General features: G+C 37.5%; 1 protein-coding gene across 2 annotated transcripts in view; it reads right to left on the minus strand.

Moving 5' to 3' along the window:
* Positions 1–3,931: 3,931 nt before the first annotated feature.
* LOC137638740 (UPF0547 protein C16orf87 homolog) overlaps positions 3,932–22,500 on the minus strand; it is a 19,664-nt gene continuing 1,095 nt past the window's right edge. The window contains exons 2-4 of one of the 2 annotated variants that reach the window (XM_068371082.1): positions 18,819–19,103; positions 13,918–14,004; positions 3,932–4,950 (exon numbers count right to left, since the gene is read on the minus strand). In XM_068371082.1, the coding sequence (XP_068227183.1) occupies positions 4,735–4,950; positions 13,918–14,004; positions 18,819–19,103 (588 nt within the window). In that variant the 3' untranslated portion in view covers positions 3,932–4,734. Of the gene's footprint in view, positions 4,951–13,887; positions 14,005–18,818; positions 19,104–22,500 lie in introns of both variants that reach the window. The other variant, XM_068371081.1, reaches the window with a different exon arrangement.

The following is a 22,500-nucleotide window of genomic DNA, read 5'->3' on the forward strand; positions in this document are numbered from 1 at the left end:
AAAGGAGCCGAACCTCGAGCCAAAGTCTACACCATGTTGGAGAAGGGTGCTCTCCAAGAGGTCCTCGATGACTCCCCAGGCTCTTTCTGTCAACTCTCGTGAAAAATGCATCTGGAAACAGCAGATATAGTAAGACCAAAGGACTTCATGTGCACACTAGACCTAAAGGACGCATATTTCCAGATCCCAATCCATCTATCTTCCAGGAAGTATCTAAGGATCATCCTAGACTATAGAAAATACCAGTTCAAGGTGCTGTGTTTTGGTCTTTTCACAGCACCTCAGGTTTTCATGAGTTTTCTCCTTTGTCATCTTTGGCTAACAGAATCGGCATCCGTTTCCTTTGATATCTGGACGAATGGCTGATACTAAGACTTATTGGCAACCCTTCTTCAGCACTGAGACAAACTTTTAAAGCTTTGCCAAGATCTTGGGGTCATGGGAAACCTCGAGAAGTTGTCACTGCTTCCCTCTCAACGACTGGTATTCTTAGGTATGATCATAGACACCAATCAACAGAAAGTCTTCCCATCAGACAAGGTAAAGAGGCTGAGGAGGGTAGCAAGACCATTCTTCAGACAAGAAAAACTCCCGGCCCAGAGGTGGTTGTCTCCTCGGGCACCTAGCATCCTTGCTAAATCTAGTTCCCAATGGCCACCTCAGGATCCGATCTCTCCAATGGCAGCCAAAGTTCAATTAGAATTAGTTCAACGATTCCCCTGCCATTCTAGTTCCTATGGGATTAGAACAGACGGACCTCAGATGGTGTGTCAGACGAAAATCTGCGCAAGAATGTCGACCTTCTCGTCCACCCCCTGGACTTAGGCTCTTTTCAGATGCACCAAAAGATGGGTGGGGTGCCCATATGCTGTACCACACACCCTCAGGCCTATGGTCAGAGTCTGAAAGGTTCCAGCACAAATCTCCTAGAGATGAAGGTAGCCTTCTTGGCCCTTCAATAGTTCCTGGCAGGTCAATCAGTGTTGCTGATAAGTGACAACACCACAGTAGTGACTTATATCAATAAACAAGGCAATACCTTTTTGCAGCCCCTATCCCATCTGGCAGTAGAAATACCACGATGGACAGAAGACAACTCAGTGACCCTATCAACACGCTTCATTCCGGGCAAAAGGAATGTGCTCGCAGACAACCTGAACAGTGAGCAGAGCGACTCAGATAATGGGCTACGAGTGGTCTTTGGATCATCTAGTAGCCAACTAAGTCCTGACTTTATGGGGTTTCCTAACTGTGGACTTATTAGCGACATCCCTGAATTTCAGGTTCCTGCTTTATTGCTTCCCAGTCAACGATCCGCAGGCTCTCTGGCAAGATGCATTCCAACCATGGTGAGACACCAATGACATTTATGCCTTTCCTCCGTTCTGACTGATCAGAAAAGTATTCAACAAAACTAGAACATTCATCAATCTCAAAGACTCTCATAGCTCCTCTATGGCATCACGCAGATTGATTCCCGGACCTTCTGCAGCTCCTAACAGAGCTCTCTCCATGACACGATCTACTTAAATAGCCAGATGCAAACATCTTCCACAAAGCCGTAGCTTCACTACGACTTCACGCCTGGAGACTATCCAGCACCTCACTTAGAGAAGATTTCCGCAAAAGGTTGTTAACCCTTTTACCCCCAAAGGACGTACTGGTACGTTTCACAAAACCCATCCCTTTACCCCCATGGACGTACCGGAACGTCCTTGCAAAAAAATGCTATAAAATTTTTTTTTTCATATTTTTGATAATTTTTTGAAAAAATTCAGGCATTTTCCAAGAGAATGAGACCAACCTGACCTCTCTATGACAAAAATTAAGGCTGTTGGAGCAATTTAAAAAAAATATAATGCAAAATGTGCTGGGAAAAAAATAACCCCTTGGGGGTTAAGGGTTGGAAATTTCCAAAGAGCCTGGGGGTAAAAGGGTTAAGCGGATGGCTGGACACCTGCAACGATCATCTGCGTCAGTCTACCAGACTAAGTGGACGGTCTTCTAGGGTTGGTGTTGTGGAAGGGGTATCTCTCCCATTGATGCCACTATCCCAGTAATAGCGAAGTTCCTTGTGCACATACGAGAGGAAATGCTCTTCTCGGTTTTGGCAGTAAATGGTTACCGCTCAGCCTCGAGTCTTACCTTTAAGCTGAAAGAAGATATTTCCTCTTTGCTGGAACTTTCTCTCCTCATATGAAGTTATGAGCTTACTTGTCTCCAGTTGGAAGCGAGACCTTCTGGTAACATGGTTCGGGTTCTTCAGTCTCTGAAGGGTCCCCCCTACAAACCATTATGCCAGGCAACAGATTGCCACCTCACTTTGAAGACTTTGTTCCTACTCGCTTTGGCCAAAAGAGTTAGTGAACTTCATGGTCTCTCGTATGACATCGCCCATTTAATGGGAAGGGTAGAGGTAATCCTCACCTCTGTTTCCAAGTTTATTGCAAAGACTCAAAATCTGGGGGTAGCGGATCCTACATTCGATTCCTTCTGGATAGTCTCAGTTCTGTAACCGTTGACCCAGAACAACTGTTAAAATGCCCAGTAAGGAGTTTCCAAGTATTACCTCAAAAGGACATCTCCAGCTCGCCCCCCTGAGTGCCAGCACCGGGAAGATCATGAACAAAATCTCTGCTTGGATTCGCAAGGTCATTGACCTGGCACCGAATCCTGATCCTTCCCCCGACACATTGACCCAGAGCTCATGACGTCAGCGGCATTCAAGTGAAACTGCTCTGTGGCGCAGGTACTAGAAGCGGGCGTGTGCAAGTGTCAGATGAATCAGCACCCACGATCCTCTGCAAAACTGACCTCAACTACTGCAGATGAACCTTTGTTCACTTGTGTAACCTGGTATTGTTCCAATACTTAATGCATCACCATACCCCTAACGAGGGGGGTATTGGTATATCTTGGTAACATCTGAAGATTACTGACTTCGAAGAGCTCTCACCTAGACAGTCACATTACTAGTATCATGAGCACAGCTTGTGTAGGCCGCAGACCATAAATAGCATGGTTTTAGCAAGGTGTAGGGTCTCCACCAATTATGTGCAAAACACATAAAGGGGAAAACCACAAGAAAGCCAAAAAGCTAGTTGGCAAGGAGTTCCACCTTCCTAAAAGGTAAGTCATCCCCTATAAATAGCATTGGTTTGCATTTAGTGATGGAACAAATGACAAATTTGGAAGTAATTTGTATTTTTCCTAAAGATACAAACCTGTAGCTATTTATACAGATTGGCTCGGCTCAACAGCACCAGTCTTACCTCCAAGCAAAGTGGGTTCTCAACCCAGGTGTGAGCGGGGTAGTTACTAACCCCCTCCCGCTAGCTAGCGGGTGGATGGTTAACCCTCACTGAAAATTTAATGGCTCATCTTTCAGCTTCGCCGAAACTAATACCTCTTATAAACAGCTACAGGTTTGTATCATTAGGAAAAATACAAATTACTTCCAAATTTGTCATGTATGTTAGTAGGGCTGAAAACTTTACAGTATGTATATACAGTACTTTGTGCCATGTAGCTGTGACAATTCATTGCAGCATTGCTTCATACTTTGCTTTCTCTTTAGTCAGTTTTCCCTTTGCTTTTCATCATGATAACTTACCTCCAAAGGTTTCTTCTTCTTTTAACTTTACTCAGTCTTCTGAGAATAGCAAAGAATACTATTCCAAGTTATAAGTACTGGGCAGTTTTTAGTCCTGAGTTTGACAAGCGACAGATTAGCCATAGATATTTTTCAACACCAATGCTTTGTCCAATACTTATGTGCTACTAACTATTTACCCATAATAAGATGTATGAGCTAAAGCTTGTTCTTCATAGTTATCAAAGGCCACACTGCAAAAACAAATGAAAATACAATTAACTTTGAACCGTTAAAATAACTTTTACATTCTACTGTATAGTGGAATTTATAAGCAACTTAATTACAAAATGAAGTTTATTTCACACATTCAAATGTTTGGAATATTTACAAATGAGCAATGAAAAAGTTCTGTACACACTTTCAAAGCAATCATGAATCATTCATTCTTTACTGACATGAAAATGCCTGTAGGCTTTCTTAATGCACACTCCATTCATTCTTTACTATTCAGTATGAAAATGCCAATCACATACATTAAATGAATATTTTCTCAAATACAGTACTGGTTTCTTCAAACTATTTACTGTACATAGGTTTTGTACTTTTGATTCAAATTTACTTAACCTCCCTAAACTTCCCTTACCATATAAGTTTTCATCTAAATAGATATACAGTATGCTTATGACTCAAAACTGCTTACAGAACATACCTAAACTGTCATCCAAGAGAAGTATACTTGCGAAACCCCCCAAAAATAATAGTTTTAACAGATTCAATGTATCAAATTTTAGAAGAGCTAGAAATTTAGCTACGTTTACTGTAAAATAAAATAAAAAATGTGCAAATTCCTTAAAATACTAAAATTGCAGTTAAGATACTAGAACTTGAAGAAAATTAGAATTGATTTATATCACAAACTAATAAATCTTCCACTCACTGGTCTTCAAATTTTAAACAGCAGTTTTATATCTTTTTTGATTCAGAAATAGCTAGTATCTGAATTTAATATCACTCTACAGATTCGTTTTACTCATGTCTCTTGAGGTTTGTGGAAGTCTCGCATGAAATGAACTGTCGACAATGGTTGAGATCACTCGACTGATTCAAACCATGTAACTCTTTTCAATAGACATTGAGATTTAGATTTTAATGAACTTTGGATTATTTAAGCCTAATTTGAAATTGATGTCTGAGAGCACTATTGCATACTGCTTCTCCTTCTCGGGAGTTATCCCAGCCATGATGTCTTCATCTATCTCCTCATCCTCCTTTTTCTTTTCTCCGTTGTTGTTGTTATTCTTCTTCTTCTTCTTTTTCTTTTTCTCCTTGAGAGGCTCGTCATCATCATCATCGTCCTGAAATGCCCATAAAAGATACATGACAATAAGATTATTAATAAAAAAAAAAACAATGTTAGGAAAGTAAAAGAACCCAAACATGATACTACAGAAAAAAAACCCTTGATAATATTAATAGAGTTCAACATTACTCAAGCATGACAATTCTACAAATATTAACGTATCAATATTGAAAGACGAAAAATGAAAGAAAATAAATCTTGAGAGAAAGAGTACAAAGCCTCTACCATACATGCTTTTTCAGCAAATTAGCAAACTTCTTCCCATACTCCATGACAGCTGAGACAGACATGAAACATATCTTTATTTAAAAATTTATTTTATTTCTAGCTATAAAAACGAAAGTCATTTAAAAGGGATTAACTCTAGCATTAGCTAGAGACGGCCGATGAAGAATTATCGAGGATCTGGCAGCCATTATGATAGCTACTCTCCACCAGAGTATCATTATCATCATCAGGTAACCAGGCTCTGGCTTGCACTGATCATGCCATAATAACACCGTTTAGGACATGCGGGGTGGATGTGGCAGGAAGTAAAATTTAAATGATTAGGTTTGTAAAGCTACGCAAAATACAAATTACTGTACTGTATATTAAAATTTTGTGATTTGTTCCTCTGCAAAACAAACCTTTATTTAAAAGGGGAATCTACCTTGGGAGGTAAGAAGTCCTGTTGGCCATCTGGCTGGCAACAAGGGCCAAAGCTGAACAGTACGGTAAGAGGAGAAATGGAGCATCGTGTCCTAGCACTCCATGACTCGAGGTGACAAGGTATAATGAGTTACGGGCTACCATGTTATGTCATTATCTTGTATATAATTAAGATTTGCGTTAAAAAGGCCACGTTCTGCCTCGAGAGGAACGTGACAACAACACTTCAACATACAGTAGAGAAATTACCCGTCACTAGGTGAGCTCACCTGCATGAGTGTCCGACCGGCTTCAGTATAGTACTGGCTCAGTGAGAGGATGATGACGACAAATCGAAAAAAGGTCAGACATTTTATTCTCACAAAAACTTTACGATGAAGTGCAACTTCTAACTTATTGCTACTTGTCCTGTGTGGAGCAAAGCTCGTTACACCACTTGCAAGGCACTATTACAGGACCTATGGAAGAGGTGTCTGAAGACCTTTGGGTGCAATTCTTAATATAGTGTGCTTTCTCTCTTCCAAACAGCAGCTTCAAGAACTTAGGCCACCAAATAGTTCTTTCAAAAAGCCAAAGTGACAGTAACTCTGACATCATGAGCTCAAAGAGTCATCCTTGAGGAGGACTCTCCTTGATGCTTATAGGCTTTGAGCATGGTCTTGCGAAGCCAAAAGGAGATGGTGTTCTTAGTGACTTTCTTTATCTTCCTGCCTGTGCTTACAAAAAGATTTACTGTTAAACGAAACTGTTGAGTAAGCTTAAAGTATAAATGGATAGTCATTACAAGACAAATTGAGATTATCAATTGCCTCCCTAAGTGACGAAATGGAAGAGGAGTCGAAACAAAAATTAATTGATTGATTTTTTTTGTTTTTGCAACATTATCAGGTACTGTACAAAGGAAAATGACAGCTGTGATATAAAAAAATGAGGGGCCATGAAGTTCACTCACTCGTTTAGAAGCCAAGGCTAATAAGAACATCATCCTTAGGGTAAAGATCCCTGTCACAAGCCTTGCATAAGGGTTCATATGATAACACCTCAAGAAACATCAGAACCTTGATACCACTCCAAGACAGGGGTTTGATTTCCTGAGTTCCCACGACAAGGAGAGATCTACTCACAATAGCCAAAAAAAAGAAAAAAAAAAAAAAAAAAAAAAAAAAAAAAAAAAAAAAAAAAAAAAAAAAAAAAAAAAAAAAAAAACATAGCTTGAGGCTGACCGATAGCTTTTCACCACGGAAACTGACAGAATTTTCTCCTACCATAGAAAAATAAAGTCTGCTATAACAGGAATAATGGCCTTGAGTGGTGGAGCAGTATTCAGTCAACTAAACCAATCACAAAATACTTAACACTTGGTAGATTGATGTGAAGTGGAGGATTTATGGAGGTATCCTAGGACATGCTTTGCAGTCGGTCTTGAAAACGCTTTTCTCTCCAAGGAAATAATGGGTAACCTCCAGCTGCGAAGAGATAGGCAAGTAACTAAGCTGTGTTGCCTTTTACTGTGCAACTGCCATAAAAGAGTGGACCAATTGGAGAGCCCTCTTGGGACCTCTACGAGCATGTCGAGAAGGTCGTGTACCACTGCACACAAGACCACCTCTGGGAGACTAGCATTACTTAAAGGTCCAGAGATAACCATAACTTGTTGAGGACTCATCAGACAGAATGGGAGAATGCATAAATGTCCATCAATACTGATGGATCAGGAACTGGTGAGCAGAACACCTCCAGCTTCTTCAAGTGTGTGGCGAACATACAGTACTAATGACCAAGAAACCCCACAAAGCCAAGAGTTTCATCATCACCAAAGGTTTCAAAGACCTCTCTCAGCCAGCTATGCATCCCAGGCGACTCAAGATTGTCTGCAACCATGCTATTCCCCTGGAATAAACAGGGCTGTGAGGAGTAATGTGTTGCACATGGCCAACCAATGCTTTGTTACTGCTACAACAAAGATGTTAAGACTCAGAGCCCCCTTACAAGATAGATGTTAACATGAATCATGTTCTGTGTCCACAGACCGGAAAAGTACTGGGTTAAACTCTCCACTTTTTCCACAAATCTTCCTCCAAGGAATTGTGGAAATGCAGACAAAGATTAAGCTCATTATCTTGTGGGTTGGAAGACGCGCCACCCATCTTCCACAACCCCATGTTGCTATTACATTTCGGTTGGTGGATCTTGTTGTTCGCCTGTATCTTTACCCTTAGCCTTCGTAGAATCCTGTCAACCAATAGCGTAAAGAACACAAGAACGAGGTGTAAGGGGAAGTGCAGGCCTCCTGGCTGATGATGGCACATGTAAAGGCGAGTGCTCAAGTGAGGCATTCATTGACTGTATTGACAATTCTCGTAGAGAATTGCCAGAAAACTCTATAAATGAGCCCTAACCAGTTTAAAAAAAAAAGCTGATCTTATGTGGCTAAATTGGGAGGTGAAGGCGACACTTTGGTGTCTCATCCTGTGAAAGACTCAAAAAAGGAGCAGGGAGCAGGAAGGAGAATTTCAGGCGATATTGACAGTTTACTATTTCCCTTCAAAGCCATCAAAGAAGAACGATCCCATTTAGAGGTCTTTTCTTTCTACCTTGAAATTTCTTCCACAGGGAAGAGAATCTGACATGCAGCAATGTTTCATACACGCCAGACACAAACTGTGAGGATCGATGTCTAAATGGGTCATGTACTCTCCACAAAAATGACCATCTACACCCAGATAATTCCTCATCACACAAACTTTCTTTTCACTAACACTGGAGAAAAAAAAAAAAAAAAAAAAAAAAATTAACACCAAGAAAAAACATTTCAAAGGTTAGTTGTTCAACACACGTCCAAACAGCGGAGTGGCCATTGGTACAACGGCGTGCATAAGTACAATCCAGAGCATGTCTACCAAAAGCTCTGATGGTAAGTAGCTACCGTAGTGGCTGTCAGATCCTTGATAATTCTTCATCGACCCTTTTCAGCTCAGGCTAGAGCAAACCCCTTTTAAATGACAATTTGTTTTGCATAGGAACAAAAGTAATTTTAAACAGTATAGACGAATGGAAATCACTTTTGCAAATTTGCCTTGCCTTGTTAACTTAAATTTCATAAATTTTAGAAATAAAAATTCTACCAGGCTTAAGAATTGTTCAACTGTCATTTTGGCTTTTCCCCATATAAACATTTACTCTTGTAATTTAAACCTCAAGGAAGTCAGCAACATAACTTCATTACTTAGTATTTATTTGATAAAATTTTTCATATCAAGATAAACTTCCTCAGTACATTTCTCCGGCAAGTTTATTTAAATGTGATAGTTATCCCCAGTAATCTTTTTCAAGACTCAAAATGAAACTTTAATTTTCAAAGCTTAAGTAATTTGGAGAAAAAAAAAGATACAAAATATATTACTAAACTTTTTGAAGAGGAAAAGAGGTCTGGAATTTAGATCATAAAGACAGAAATGAGGTTAAGGAAGCCATTCGTCACAAAGGTTTATACGAAAGAAAACCTACATTAGCACTTTTGATCAAGAAAGATTGGACAGCAGGACAGAAGAAAGAAGGGACGAATTGTGGGTGTTTAAAGGTTATTGCCCTAGCTAGCAGGACAATGCCCAAGGAGACTGACCATACATACATATGATCAGCACCCAAGACCCCTCTCCACCCAAGCTAGGACCAAGGAAGGCCAGGCAATGGCTGCTGACTACTCAGCAGATAAACCTAAAAGCAACGGCCTATCCTTAGCTCACAAGGATGGTGAGGTTGCAATGACTAAAGGAACTAACGAGTTTAAGCGGGAGTCAAACCACAGTCTGGCGATCACCAGTCAAGGAGGTTACCAAAAAGGCCTCCACAAACTCAAAGTTGGACCTATAATGACTGTAATGAAGTGCCACCTATATCAACCCAAAACTATTAAAAATTCATGTCTTTAATGAACATGGAAATGGATCAACAAAGTTATGCAGATTTATAGAATACAGAAAACTTTAGTTAAAAGAAAATATATACCGGTAACCAAAGTAGTACATAAGTCCATGTTTGTCAACAATAATGGATTATTTATCACCACTGAAACACAATGGTAGAGATTACAATTAAACTTGAATGATAGTAAAGACAAGTTCTCCAATAATAGCAATAGATGAAATACTGTGTAATATGGATTATATATGGTAAGAACTAAAAATTTCTTGTGTGATAACTGTAACATATGTTTTTGGAAAAGCGAATTCTTTTTACTTGAAAGTTCCTTGAGGCAACATTTTAATGCATAACAAAAATAAGACCCCCCTAAAATATATGTTCAATTCTTTGGGGAAACTTTAGCACTACTATTACCGATCACATCAACAATTTCATAATTTATCAACATTATTTTGAAAATGTCATTAATAATTTTCTGAAGACTTTATTGTATCAAATATTAACGGAACTGCTTGAAACAGTGGTGGTCACAGCAGTGTAACCCCCCCACCAAACAAGCATCACAATTATTTCATCAGTTGCACGTATTTCTAGAACAAAAAAATTTTCCAGAGCACTTTTCACCTATGCTGTCTATTACAGTAATTGAAGCCAAATTCCAATACATAATGTGAAATTCGGGTTTGTAGAATACTGTAGTCTATGTATTGGAAATTTTACAATAGGAGGATGAGGTTCTTATGAAGATGAAATTTGTTTTCACTTGACCTGAATGTTTTAAGCTTTCTGGATAGCTCCCAGTTCATAAAGTGCAACTCTTCCATAAGAAAATCGTACAACACTGGATCCCTCTGATAACAGATCATTTTGCCTATACCGAATTCTTGCCTTTTCTTTATACATACATTCTCTTTCCTCATAAGCCTGACACCACAATGTAAATCAAAATTCCTTCACTCAAGCAGTTAACTACTGTAATTGTTCAGTGGTTACCTTCTACTTTGTTATGGTAAGCAGGTCTTCTAAGGACACTCCAAATTCAAACCATTGTTCTCTTGCTTGGGAATATACTCAGGCAAACTATTTATATATTTTTTCTTCGTCTGTTTATTAAAGTGTGTAGGGCAAGCTTAATGGAAGGGCCATGGATGCCAGGTGATTTATCAAAAGGTTAACTTTTCTCCCATCTTTTCCTTTATCAAATTAAATCTTGCAGGGCGTCAGCCCGTCATGTTGACCAATCCTATCTGACATTTAGTCTTTATTTTGAGTTGCATTCTTATTTTCTCCATATACTGTTTTTATATCATTATTAAGAAGTGTTTTTTCAAGAGTGATGAAATTTAATTGCTTTATTTTCTTGTCTTGTCCGGAAATAATGAGCAAAACTCATGACTCGTCCATCATGTGGACTCCGCCAGTGTCGTAGGTTGGCCAGGGCACTAGCCACCCACTTAGTAGTACATGTACCGCTGGTGAGTTATTGGGTCCTTTGATTGGCAAGACAATATTACATTGAATCCCTCTCTCTGGTTATGGCTCCTTTCTCCATTGCCTACCCATACACCAAATAGCCTGGCCTATTCTTTCCATATTCTCCTCTGTCCTCATACTCCTAACCACTGAGATTACCAAACAATTCTTCTTTGCTCAAGGGGTTAACTACTACACTGTAGTTGTTCAGTGGCTACTTTCCTCTTGGTAAGGGTAGAATAGACTCTTTAGCTGTGGTAAGTAACTCTTCTAGAAGGAAAAGCCAAATTTAAATCATATTCTCTAGTCTTGGGTAGTGCCATAGCTTCTGTACCATGGTTTTTCACTGACTTGGGTTAGAGTTCTCTTACTTGAGGGTACACTCAGGCACACTATTCTCTCTTCTTTCACTTCCTCTTGTTATTTTGAAGATTTATTTTAAAGTTATTGTTCTAAAACTTCTTATGTAATTTCCTTCTTTCTTTTTTTCACTGAGCTATTTTCCCTGTTCTTGGGCTTATAGTGTCCTGCTTTTCCAACTAGGGTTGTAGTTTAGCAAGTAATAATAATAATGACAATAATACAATACAGTATTGTAATATTTATGGACTATATGTCAATATTAGAGACACTGCACTTGCCTTTAGCTGTGACCAGATTGTGGAATATCCATCTGAATATTCAGCCATTACATACAATAGTACTGTGTACCACAAGTTCCTTTTCTTTGAATATGTTCCAAGACATGTTGTTTATGGTGACTGAGTATAGCTAATTTTTTTTTCTTTTTTGATAAAATAAAAAAGATGAAAAAGTTTGTTCCAAGGTGGAGGAAAGAAAGACGGTTGAATAAGGTTCATTCTGAAATTTGTAGATTGTAACAGCCTAATTGCTTTTATGGGGAATGGTGGTTCATGATTGCTTATAAATATATCCCAGACTGCTACATCTTGCATGTGGTACAGTACTAGGTATACAGTTAATTTCAACAGTCATGCCTTCTCCATACAGTAATGTATTCCATAAGTTTTATTTCCCCGTTGCTCTTACCATTGCTCTTACCAATTGGGAAGGTGAATCTGTGGAACTTCCCAAGTTCAAACTTGCAGTATTGTTTTTATGATGGACAGGCTGACAAGTCTCTTCATAGTTTCTATTGACAGCTCTATTTAAACGTTGTTACTGATCAAGATATTTTATACTGTACTCATTATTTCTCATGTAGTTCATTTACTTCCTTTCCTCACTAGACTATTTTCCCCATTGGGCTTATAGCAACCTGCTTTTCCAACTAGGGTTGTAGCTTAACTAGTTATAATAATAATGTGGCGTCTATTTTAACGTTGTTACTGAACTTAAAATAGATTATGTTCTTTATTTCTGAAAGTTTATCTATTTCCCTTTCCAGTTGGAGTCCTTACGATTGTAACAGCCTACTAGGGTTGCAGATACACTAGTAATATAAATAATAAAAAGGAATGAAACCAGAAATGGTCAAGATTATTATATTAAATCTTTCTTAAAATGGATAGAAGTAATCTCATAAATTATTAATGATGAAGGATATTCAGTGAAGTACGGCATTTCAGAGCCACACGCATCAGAAATACATTATGTAGTCTAAGAGCTTGGGCTTTCCGGAATTCAAAATACTTCTATTAATAAAGAAATGAAATGTAAAACAATAGATTTGAGTCTGAGTTTGGAAGAGGAAGCTGAAGAAGTAGAAGTTTTTACAGGAGAATAATTAGCATATTTTACATGGAACCAAAGAATTTTAACTCGAGTACTATCATACTTTAAAAGTCTAGTACGTCAAATAGAGAGGAAAGAGGTATTTTGAGCACTAACATAGTATGAGTAATTTAATCTGATCGCACAGTCAACGCATCCAATTCAAGGGAGCTGATGAAAGGAAGTAGATCACCATTTCTTTACTCTTAAAAGGAAAATTCCATATCAAATAATGACAAATATATTTCTGTCGATTAATTTTGTCAGGTAAAGTACTCGTTAAGCGATTAGATAAGCTACAAACTCCTTGTATTACTGATTTTTTTACACATAATTCTGTTTTATCCAGTTTAATTTACACATCTTACATTACATACTTGAGTGCTGTGGTATGAGTATTCAACATAAATCAAAAAGAATTTCCCATATCAAATGCACATATTTGGTTAGATTCAAACTTTTGGAATAACCTTAAATGAGCAATAATTGTTGAACATCAAGTTACGATAAAATAAAAACGCCTCAAATCATTTCCATTCAGGTCAACTAATATTAGCTAACAACTGTGGTAGAAATACACAATACAGGATGCAACTCTACAATACACTAAAACTACTGTCTACATACACAGTACTTAAAAAAAGGCTAAAAAACCATTTCTAACCTTCAAAATATAATATTTAGGGAGAAAAATAAATAAAAAGTAAACAAAACTGTACATATAAATCTAGGAAAAAATAAAGTGAGAGGAGGGATGGTCCCAAAGATTGATGGGGACAGTTGAGTATTCAATAGGTATGACAGTTAAAATAAGGTGCATGAAAAACAAATAAATAGGGTAAAAGACATAAAAATAAAAGAGTAATCTAAGGGAAAATGTTTGGTTCAAGACCGTCTTGTCAAATACGTTTGCAGAGAAATGAGAGCAATGCATTGTGCATTTTCCATGTTTGCAAGAAATAGAATCTTCACCTGCAGTGCAATATTGACTGAGAGGTTCCATGATGCCATAGTCAACCTCTATAACATAGCATTTTCTTATCTACTACATCTTACAACACCAAATTCAGCAAAAGTATATCTCTGTTCTCTGGAGACTTCTTTCTTTGGGACGTGCCCTCCGCTCTCCATAACCAGAAATATCACTAACCTTGCTGGACCTGTACAAAGCAACACTAACCGGCTCAGAGTTGTTCTTCACCTTCCTTTCCCTTTTTACTCTACCTGTAGGATTTGGAGGCTCTTCTTTTTGCCTTTCTTTCCGTGCCTGAAACACACAAGGGAAGGATACTTACTACCTACACATCAATCTGATATATATATATGTGTATATATGTATATATATAAATATAAATATATATATATATATATATATATATATATATATATATATATATATATATATATATATATATATATAAACATGAGAATATTAATATTTACTAACATTTTACATTAGAAATAAACTGACATAAACGTTGAAAATAGATTATCTAGCTCTAATCAAGAGAGCAATGGTCTGGTTCATAAAAGGGAATGACATCTTTAAGAATGACATGTTTAAGAAAGGAAGTTTAGTATCACTCATAAGGTTGGAAGAGAAAGGTGCTCACTATTCTAATCTTTACTCAAGGTATCATTATTCATAATTTACACATTCTCATAAATGCAACAGAATGACTAGCAAGCTCTTAAGAATAAAATATGACAGGAAAAGACTGGAATAAATAAATATGCAACAGAGAAATTTGTTCCAGGAGATCAAATTTGAACATCCAAATGTCTTGTGTCCCAGCTGGTCAACTACCAACTAATGAAAAAGAGTATCAGTCATATGCTCCAAAAGCTACACCCAAATTCATGTCTTATGATTGAGTTTTTTTTTTTTATTAAAAAGGGAGGAGATTAACCAGCCCAATGAGTCAAGTTCGACTCTTACAGAGCTGACCCGATTAAATACAGAAGATAAAAATACTTATATTAGGGCTCATAATAAAAAGTAAATTACATATATAGAAATATAGGATAAAAATAAATTTTTATATAGAAGCAACCTACAACTTGGTTTATAGACCGCTCATGAATGGCAGAGGCGAGGGACAGTGACCTAACAAACAGGGCAATGGCCAAGAGACTGACCATTTATCATATCAGTGCCCAAGGCCCCCCCCCACCTAATCTAGGACCAGGAAAGGCTAGATAATGGCTGCTGATGACTCAGCAGGTAGACCTATAGGCTCCCCCAAACACCCCCACCTTAGCTCATAAGGATGGTGAGGTTAAAGAGACCAAAGGAACTAACATGTCTGAATAAATTAGATCTGTGATAAATAGTAATCTAAACCTATGTTTCTTAAAAAAGTTAAAATGCTAAACAAAGAAATAAAAATGTTCTCAACAGAACATAAGTCTCTTTCTCTTTTAAAAACTTTAAAATTGATAAAAAATGTATTATGGTTAAAATACAGTCACACTCATTGCACATGGGTACTGTTTCACAAGGTGTGGACATCAAATATCATATGTAAGTTTTGTGTGACATATGTGCAACCTGGCTAAAATTACTTGTCTTCCTTTCTCTTTGCAATGATAATTTATTACTTGTAATTTATTACTATCAGATTCATAATTCCACTGACCTTGCCATTTTGTAGCTATGAAATGCTTCAAGTGGGTTACATAATCTTTTACAGGTAGTATAAATACTTAGTTTGGTAAATTGATTGAAGATTTAGCTGCAGCATCTGCTTTTTCATTACCCATAACCCTAACATGGGCAGGAATCCCACATATTTCTATATTTACCCAGTGGAGTAAAACTTATCAAGGAGCTCTTTTATTTTAAAAACCAATTTATTCTTATGAGTGTAACCCTTCAGGGCTTCTCTATGGCACTTCTTGAATCTGTATAAATCATAAACTTATAATTTCCTCTATCTTTAATATCTCAATTGCTAATATTATGGATGATAATTCGGAGGTAAATACTGATGTTTCACTGGGTAATAAGAGCCAACTAATTTTGTTTGAGGACACTTCAGCACAGCCAGCACCCATTGAAGATTTAGACTAGCATAGTGAGGTCCTTACCATTGAATATGCATGTTGTTTAGGGTGACAAGGAGTATAATTATATATCCTCCTTTACTTAAACCAGATGGCTCAGTCACTCACTGTCCAAAGGAAAAGGCAACCCTTTTGGCTGATGTTTTTGACAGTAAACAGAGTAATGAAAAACTTGAACTTCCTCATTCCTGTTTTCCTGAGGCTAAACTAACTAGTTTAGCTTTTCGATCTCGTGAGATTAAAGCTCTGTTGATGGACCTTGATGCTTATGGAGGTGTAGACCCAAATGGTATTTTTCCTTTGTTTTTTATAAAGACAGCAGATTTCTTAGCTCCAAAGTTATCTGTTATTTTGCGCAAGTTAGCAAGAAGAGGAGCTTTTAGCACTTGTTGGAGAATTGGTAATGTTACTCCTCTATGTAAATGTGTTTGTGGTAGCTCAAGTCCCACTGATTACCGCCCAATTTCCATAACTCCCATATTATCTAAAGTTTTTGAACGTCTTAATAGGTTTGCTGAAGGTAATCATCTATTCCCTAGTTTGCAATTTGGTTTTCGTAAAGTCCTTGGAGCATGTGATGCCCTTCTTACAATCTCCAATGCAGTACAGAAATCCCTTGATTGTGGTTGGGAAGTTCGTATGATTGGCCTTGATTTTAGTGCTGCCTTTGACCATGTTAATCATGAGGCCCTTGTTTTCAAACTGAAACAGTTGGGAGTGGGTGGGTCGTTTCTTAGCATTATTATTGATTTTTCAAGTAGTAAATCTCAAAGAGTTGTTGTTGATGGGCACCATAGTGAGTATAGGGTTCCACAGGGTAGTGTTCTTGGCCCATTACTTCATACTAAATACACATGACATGTGGTTTGGCCTAGAAAATAAGCTTGTTGCATATGCAGATGATGCTACTCTCTTTGCATCAATTCCATCCCCTGAGTGTAGATCTGGGGTTGGTGAATCCCTTAATAGAGATTTAGCTAAAATTAGTGCATGGTGCAAATCATGGGGTATGAAGTTGAATCCTAACAAAACTCAAAGTATGATTGTAAGTAGGTCAAGGACGGTGGCTCCTCAACATCCGGATCTCAGTATTGATAATGTTTCTTTAAATTTGTACGACTTTCAAAATTTTAGGTGTGATTCTCGACAGCAAATTTACTTTTGAGAAACATATAAGGTCTGTGTCTTCTTCAATTGCACAAAAAAATTGGGCTTATTGAGAAAGTCTTTTAAGATATTCGGTGATCAATCTATTCTGAAGAAGTGTTTTAATTCTTTTATTCTACCTTGTTTTGAGTATTGTTCTCCTGTCTGGTGTTCAGCTGCTGATTCTCATCTTAATTTGTTGGACAGAAACTTACGGTCTATTAAATTTCTTATTCCTGATCTAGATATTCTCTGGCACCGTCGTTCAATTAGTTCATCATGCATGTTGCATAAGATTTTTCATAACTCTGACCATCCTTTACATTCAGATCTCCCTGGATAATTCTATCCTGTTCGTAATGCTAGGCAGGCAGTTAATTCTAATAGCCTGGCCTTCTCCATCATAAGACTCAATACTACGCAGTACTCTAGAAGTTTTATTCCAGCTGTTACCAAGTTGTGGAATGATCTTCCTAATCGGGTTGTTGAATCAGTAGAACTTCAAAAGTTCAAAGTTGGAGCAAATGCTTTTTTGTTGACCAGGCGGACATGAGTCTTTTTATAGTTTATATATGACATATTTGTTTTTGACGTTGTTAATAGTTTATATATGACATATCTCTTTTGACATTACTTTTTTTAGAATGGTTTATTGTTAATTTGTTCTCTTCAGTTATTTATTTCCTTATTTCCTTTCCTCCCTGGGCTATTTTTCCCTATTGGAGCCCCTGGGCTTATAGCATCTTGCTTTTCCAATTAGGGTTGTAGCTTGGATAGTAATAATAATAATAAAGAGAGCAAACTTTTGGTTTTTTTAAGGTACAAGCTGGAGGAAAGAGTAAAGGTTGAATAAGGTTCACGATGATGTTTGTAGATTGTAACCTCTTTGCTCTTATTGGGAATGGTGGTTCGTGACTGTTTATGAAAGTCACCGAGGTTAAATAGCTTCTTTGTTGGAGAATTAGTAGATAGAACCTTTAATGCACTTTGCAAAGTTACAAAATCTCAATGTAGGGACAAGGGTCCACTACAGAACCTTAGACCTTGCTTGTGTATTGGATGTAAAAACTTCAAAGTAGCTTCAGATCCTGATCCATTTATTGAACTACCATAATCTTTTCTCGAAAACGTTAATGCTTCATAGTTCATCGGTAAATTTGATCTCTTTGCACCCCATATTGTATTCGACAACTTTTTCATAAGGTTTGGAGCATCATTATTAGAACTGGATTTGATGCAAGATACATGAACTTTCCAATTGAGGTGAGTACAGTATTACATATCAGATCCTAAAATTTTACCCTATCTTGGAATGAATTTGATTGCCACCTAATGTGAGGTTTAATTCTTGGGTTTACTTCCACATAATATTCTTATAAAAAATTATTGCTCAAGTTGTTTTCTGCAGAGCCTGAACCAACAAACACAGTCAAAACTTATATTTTTCTAAACCTTTAATAAACAGTACGCTGCCTGAAGCTAGCCTGACTTCCACTCTCAATGGAAGCTTATCCTCAGCCTATTATCACCATTGGTACCCTAGCCTTGCTAATTTGGTGGAACAATTTCTCTGCCATCATTATCAAAAAATGTTTTTACATGGTGCGTGATTAGACTTTTCTCGAGTACACCTCAGCTTATATTGTCATCTAGTCTAGGTGGCCATTTATGACACACACACACACACACACACACACACACACACACACACACACACACACACACACACAGACAGAGAGAGAGAGAGAGAGAGAGAGAGAGAGAGAGAGAGAGAGAGAGAGAGAGAGAGAGAGAGAGAGAGAGAGAGAGAGAGAGAGAGAGAGAGAGAGAGAGAGAGAATTTTCTAATATCTCAGTAGATAACACTTACCTTTCGCATCTGATTTTCATACTCCAGGGCATCATAAAAATTGGGTTTTTCACGCTTAACTCTTTCACTTCTTCTCTTGCCTTCAGGTGCAGACAAATCTTTCCCTGAAGCCAAAGCCATTATTCCACTACCATTCCCAGCACCTATACCTCTAGCAGGTTTCATATCACGCAATGACAAATCTTCCCCGTCTTCAGCTTCCGACGGATTAGAAGCTGTAGACTTTCTTCGTTCTTCAAAAAACTGATGGCTGCAAGACGTGCAAAGCTTAGAAGCAACAGGAACCTGAAAAAATTACAAAATTCAATGTTAGAAAGTCCGTTTGTTGAATGCACATACAGTATAATAATTGTATACTAGAGTCAATGTAAATTTAGAAATAAGTCATGCCTATTTCCCAATGTTATGCAACAGATATTTTCTCTTATTTTAAGTTCAAAATATTTTATGGATATATTACAGAATTTCTAAAAGGGCAACCAATTTATACCATATATTTAAGCACCACATTACATTTCTGCCACTTGATCATAATCATTTTCATATAAGTATAAAAACTAGAAGATAATCTTATCAGCAAAAATCAAGACAAAAATTTGTAATGTATGTTTTTTTATTTTTGCTGATATTAGAATTTCAATTGATGTTACATGCTTACCACCTTATTCCTATTATGAACTTGGAACATTTAATCTTCCTTTGTTCTAATCAAATTCTAGACACATTTAAAGTGATTTGTATTTTTCTTAACTAAACAAACCTAAGTTCTTTGATAACAGCAAAGCTGGAATATGGCAATTTAAAACTTTTAAAAAGGATGTAAACAACCGGCAGGTAGTTTACCTGTAGGCAGCTGGATCTGGCACTGGGGAGCAATAGATTGATAACTTCTTGTTTAGGGCCGTCACAAACAGGTCTATCGGTGGGGAACCCCATAGTCAGGAACCCTATCTCTATCCGATGACACAAAGACCATTCTGTCCTAACGGTCTTTGTACTCCTGCTCAGTTTGTCCGCTATCATGTTTTTCTTCCCTCGGATGAAATGAACCAGGAGCACTATAGAGTTGGCTTTTGTCCACTTAAGGTCCCGTACAGCTAGATGACAAAATTTGAGGGAGATCGTTCCTCTTTGCTTGAGAGTACAGTATAGGACACCAAGGAGGCAGCCTTTTAGTAGAGGGCAAAATTCCTGAAGGGCCAGCCAAGCAGCCTTCATTTTTATCATGTTGATGTCTGCTAGGCAGTCTTGATCTGACCAAGCTCTTGATATCATGTGATGGCTTAGATGAAGCCCCAAAGCTTCCTTGGATCCATCTGTGAAGAAAAGATGCAACTCCAGAGGGGGAATTGAGAGTCGACAATCCTTTTAAGGAACTTTTCCTACAACCACCATCTGAGATCTTCCCAGAGCTTTCTCCAATGTGAACTAAGGTTAGAGGATCATCCTGATGTTGAAACCACCACAATGACCTCAGCTGCCATTGCAGTGATTGTAAGCAGAGTTTGCCTCCGGGAACCCAATGATCTATAGATGTCAGGTGGCCAAGAAGAATCTGCTATTAAGGTGCTGGCCAGTGAGACTGACACAGGAAAGGGAGAGCTACCTCTTGCATCTGCAAAAATTGTTCTGAGAGGGGGGACTTTCTTCTGAAGTGTCTAAATCCATTCCCAAGTAACTCGACCTCTGAGTAGAGGTGGGGATACTTTTCTCGATTTATCAAGGCCCCTAGGTCTTGAAAAATGTCAAGAACCCTGTCCCAAAATTCTAGAAGGCTGCATGAATCAATTAATTGTACGTGCCTTGTATCCTTTAGATATACAGTATTAATATCTTCTATAAAAACTTTATAACATACAAATGCTATGAAAAACAGCATAGGTTTGCATAGACAATTTCAAAAAATAACTTTCAAATAAAACCAAGCCTAATTCAGACACTGAAATATCACCTGGACCTTTTGCCCCATATGCAAGAACAACAAAGGTGTAACTCCCACAACCACCCACGACACTGATGATGGCTGGTTGCCTATATGGATCAGAATCATACATTAAATTACCTAAACAGTTCTACTTCTTTATTGCATTGAAATGATTACCCCCAGAATATAAGTCCAAAACCTGCACACTTGGAATACAGTACCTTAGTATGTCTTCCTTCGAAAAGGAAAACTTGTTTGCCCTGACACCGACTTATTCTACTCCCATAAGAGAACTGTCATGAGACTTTACTGGGGAGCAAGTACATGCCTCAAAGAGTTCGGGTGCTCTGGTCAAAACGAGCAGATGCGTGTTGAGACAATGAAAATTCTGCTTCTCAAGATCGGAGTGCGCTCTCGTCCAAGAGGTTTATTTTCCCTATGAAGAAAAGTCGAGGTCATTACCAAGAATATGAGTCCCAGAGTTAAAGACAAGTTTGCCCTTTGGTAAGTTGATTCACACAAATACTTTATGGGATAGTGAATAAACTTCAGGCCAGATGGAGAATACTGAGAACATGCCTATGTCCAGAATCAGAATTGAAGGCCAAGAATGTTAACAGATCCATATTATCAAATCACACTGGTGGCGGTTGTCACAACCTCGATAAACTTTCACAGACTGTTTCCAGCATTCACCAGAATCTTAGCCCTACTAAAGGACAAAGAGTTCTATTTTTGTTATGCTACTTAACTTGTTTACTACACTGAAATGATTACCCTCAGAATTCATCCTGATCAACACAAAGCACAATGAAATTCATTTGAACTTGTCATACATTTTAGTTAAGAAACTTATGAATTTCATTTTGGCATGCAGTTTGCAACAAATTACGCTACACAGTATCTGTCTTACTATTTGGGAAATCCGAGATAGAAAAATTTACGGTCATAAAAAGAATGCCTTGTTTATAAAATCTAGCCACATGACTGTTTTCCTGCTATTATTTATTTGACAGGAAAATTTTATAATACTATAATAGAAAGACAACAAGAAAGTAGATAACAAAACAAAACCAGCAATGAACATAAAAATTTATGGTAAATATTGAAAAAAAATGAAAACTAGGGAAAACATTTGCTACATGACTGTCAAAAAACCACTACCATACAGTTGTATTATACTAGGCTAAATGCCTTAACAGCATACATAAAATAAAATAATAAAATATATCTCATATGAACTATGATGCATAAAGTATATAATAAATGTGAATATTTTCTGCAATATTATATAGAAAAATACTGTACTTGTATATCAGCGACCAGTTCCTACCGTGTGAATGAAAAATGGACATTAACTACCTAAACTTTCCCCCTAACCTAACCTACAAGCCATGTCCTTACCTACTTCCCTAACGGCGGGGCTAACGGCCCCCCGGGCGACCCCCTTACACTGTCATATTCTAAGTTAGCCATAATGATACATACAGGTGGCCGCTATCATACATACACCCCGAATAAAACACAAAACTAGTTTGAAATACATACGGTTCACGTATTAAAATAGAAATAAAAAATTATATCACTACTTAATTAAACTAACTGGTAACATAATCTTACATATGCTGCCCTACTGAAACTACCTAAACTTAGCTTAAAATTAAACCTAAGTTTAATTTTGACTGACAAACACACAATGATAACCCAAATGGCAACAACTCAATCGAGTTAGCCTTCTAAAATTGAGGATTGTTGCTA

This window comes from Palaemon carinicauda, chromosome 3 (assembly GCF_036898095.1).
Source record: "Palaemon carinicauda isolate YSFRI2023 chromosome 3, ASM3689809v2, whole genome shotgun sequence".
NCBI classification, from domain to species: domain Eukaryota; kingdom Metazoa; phylum Arthropoda; class Malacostraca; order Decapoda; family Palaemonidae; genus Palaemon; species Palaemon carinicauda.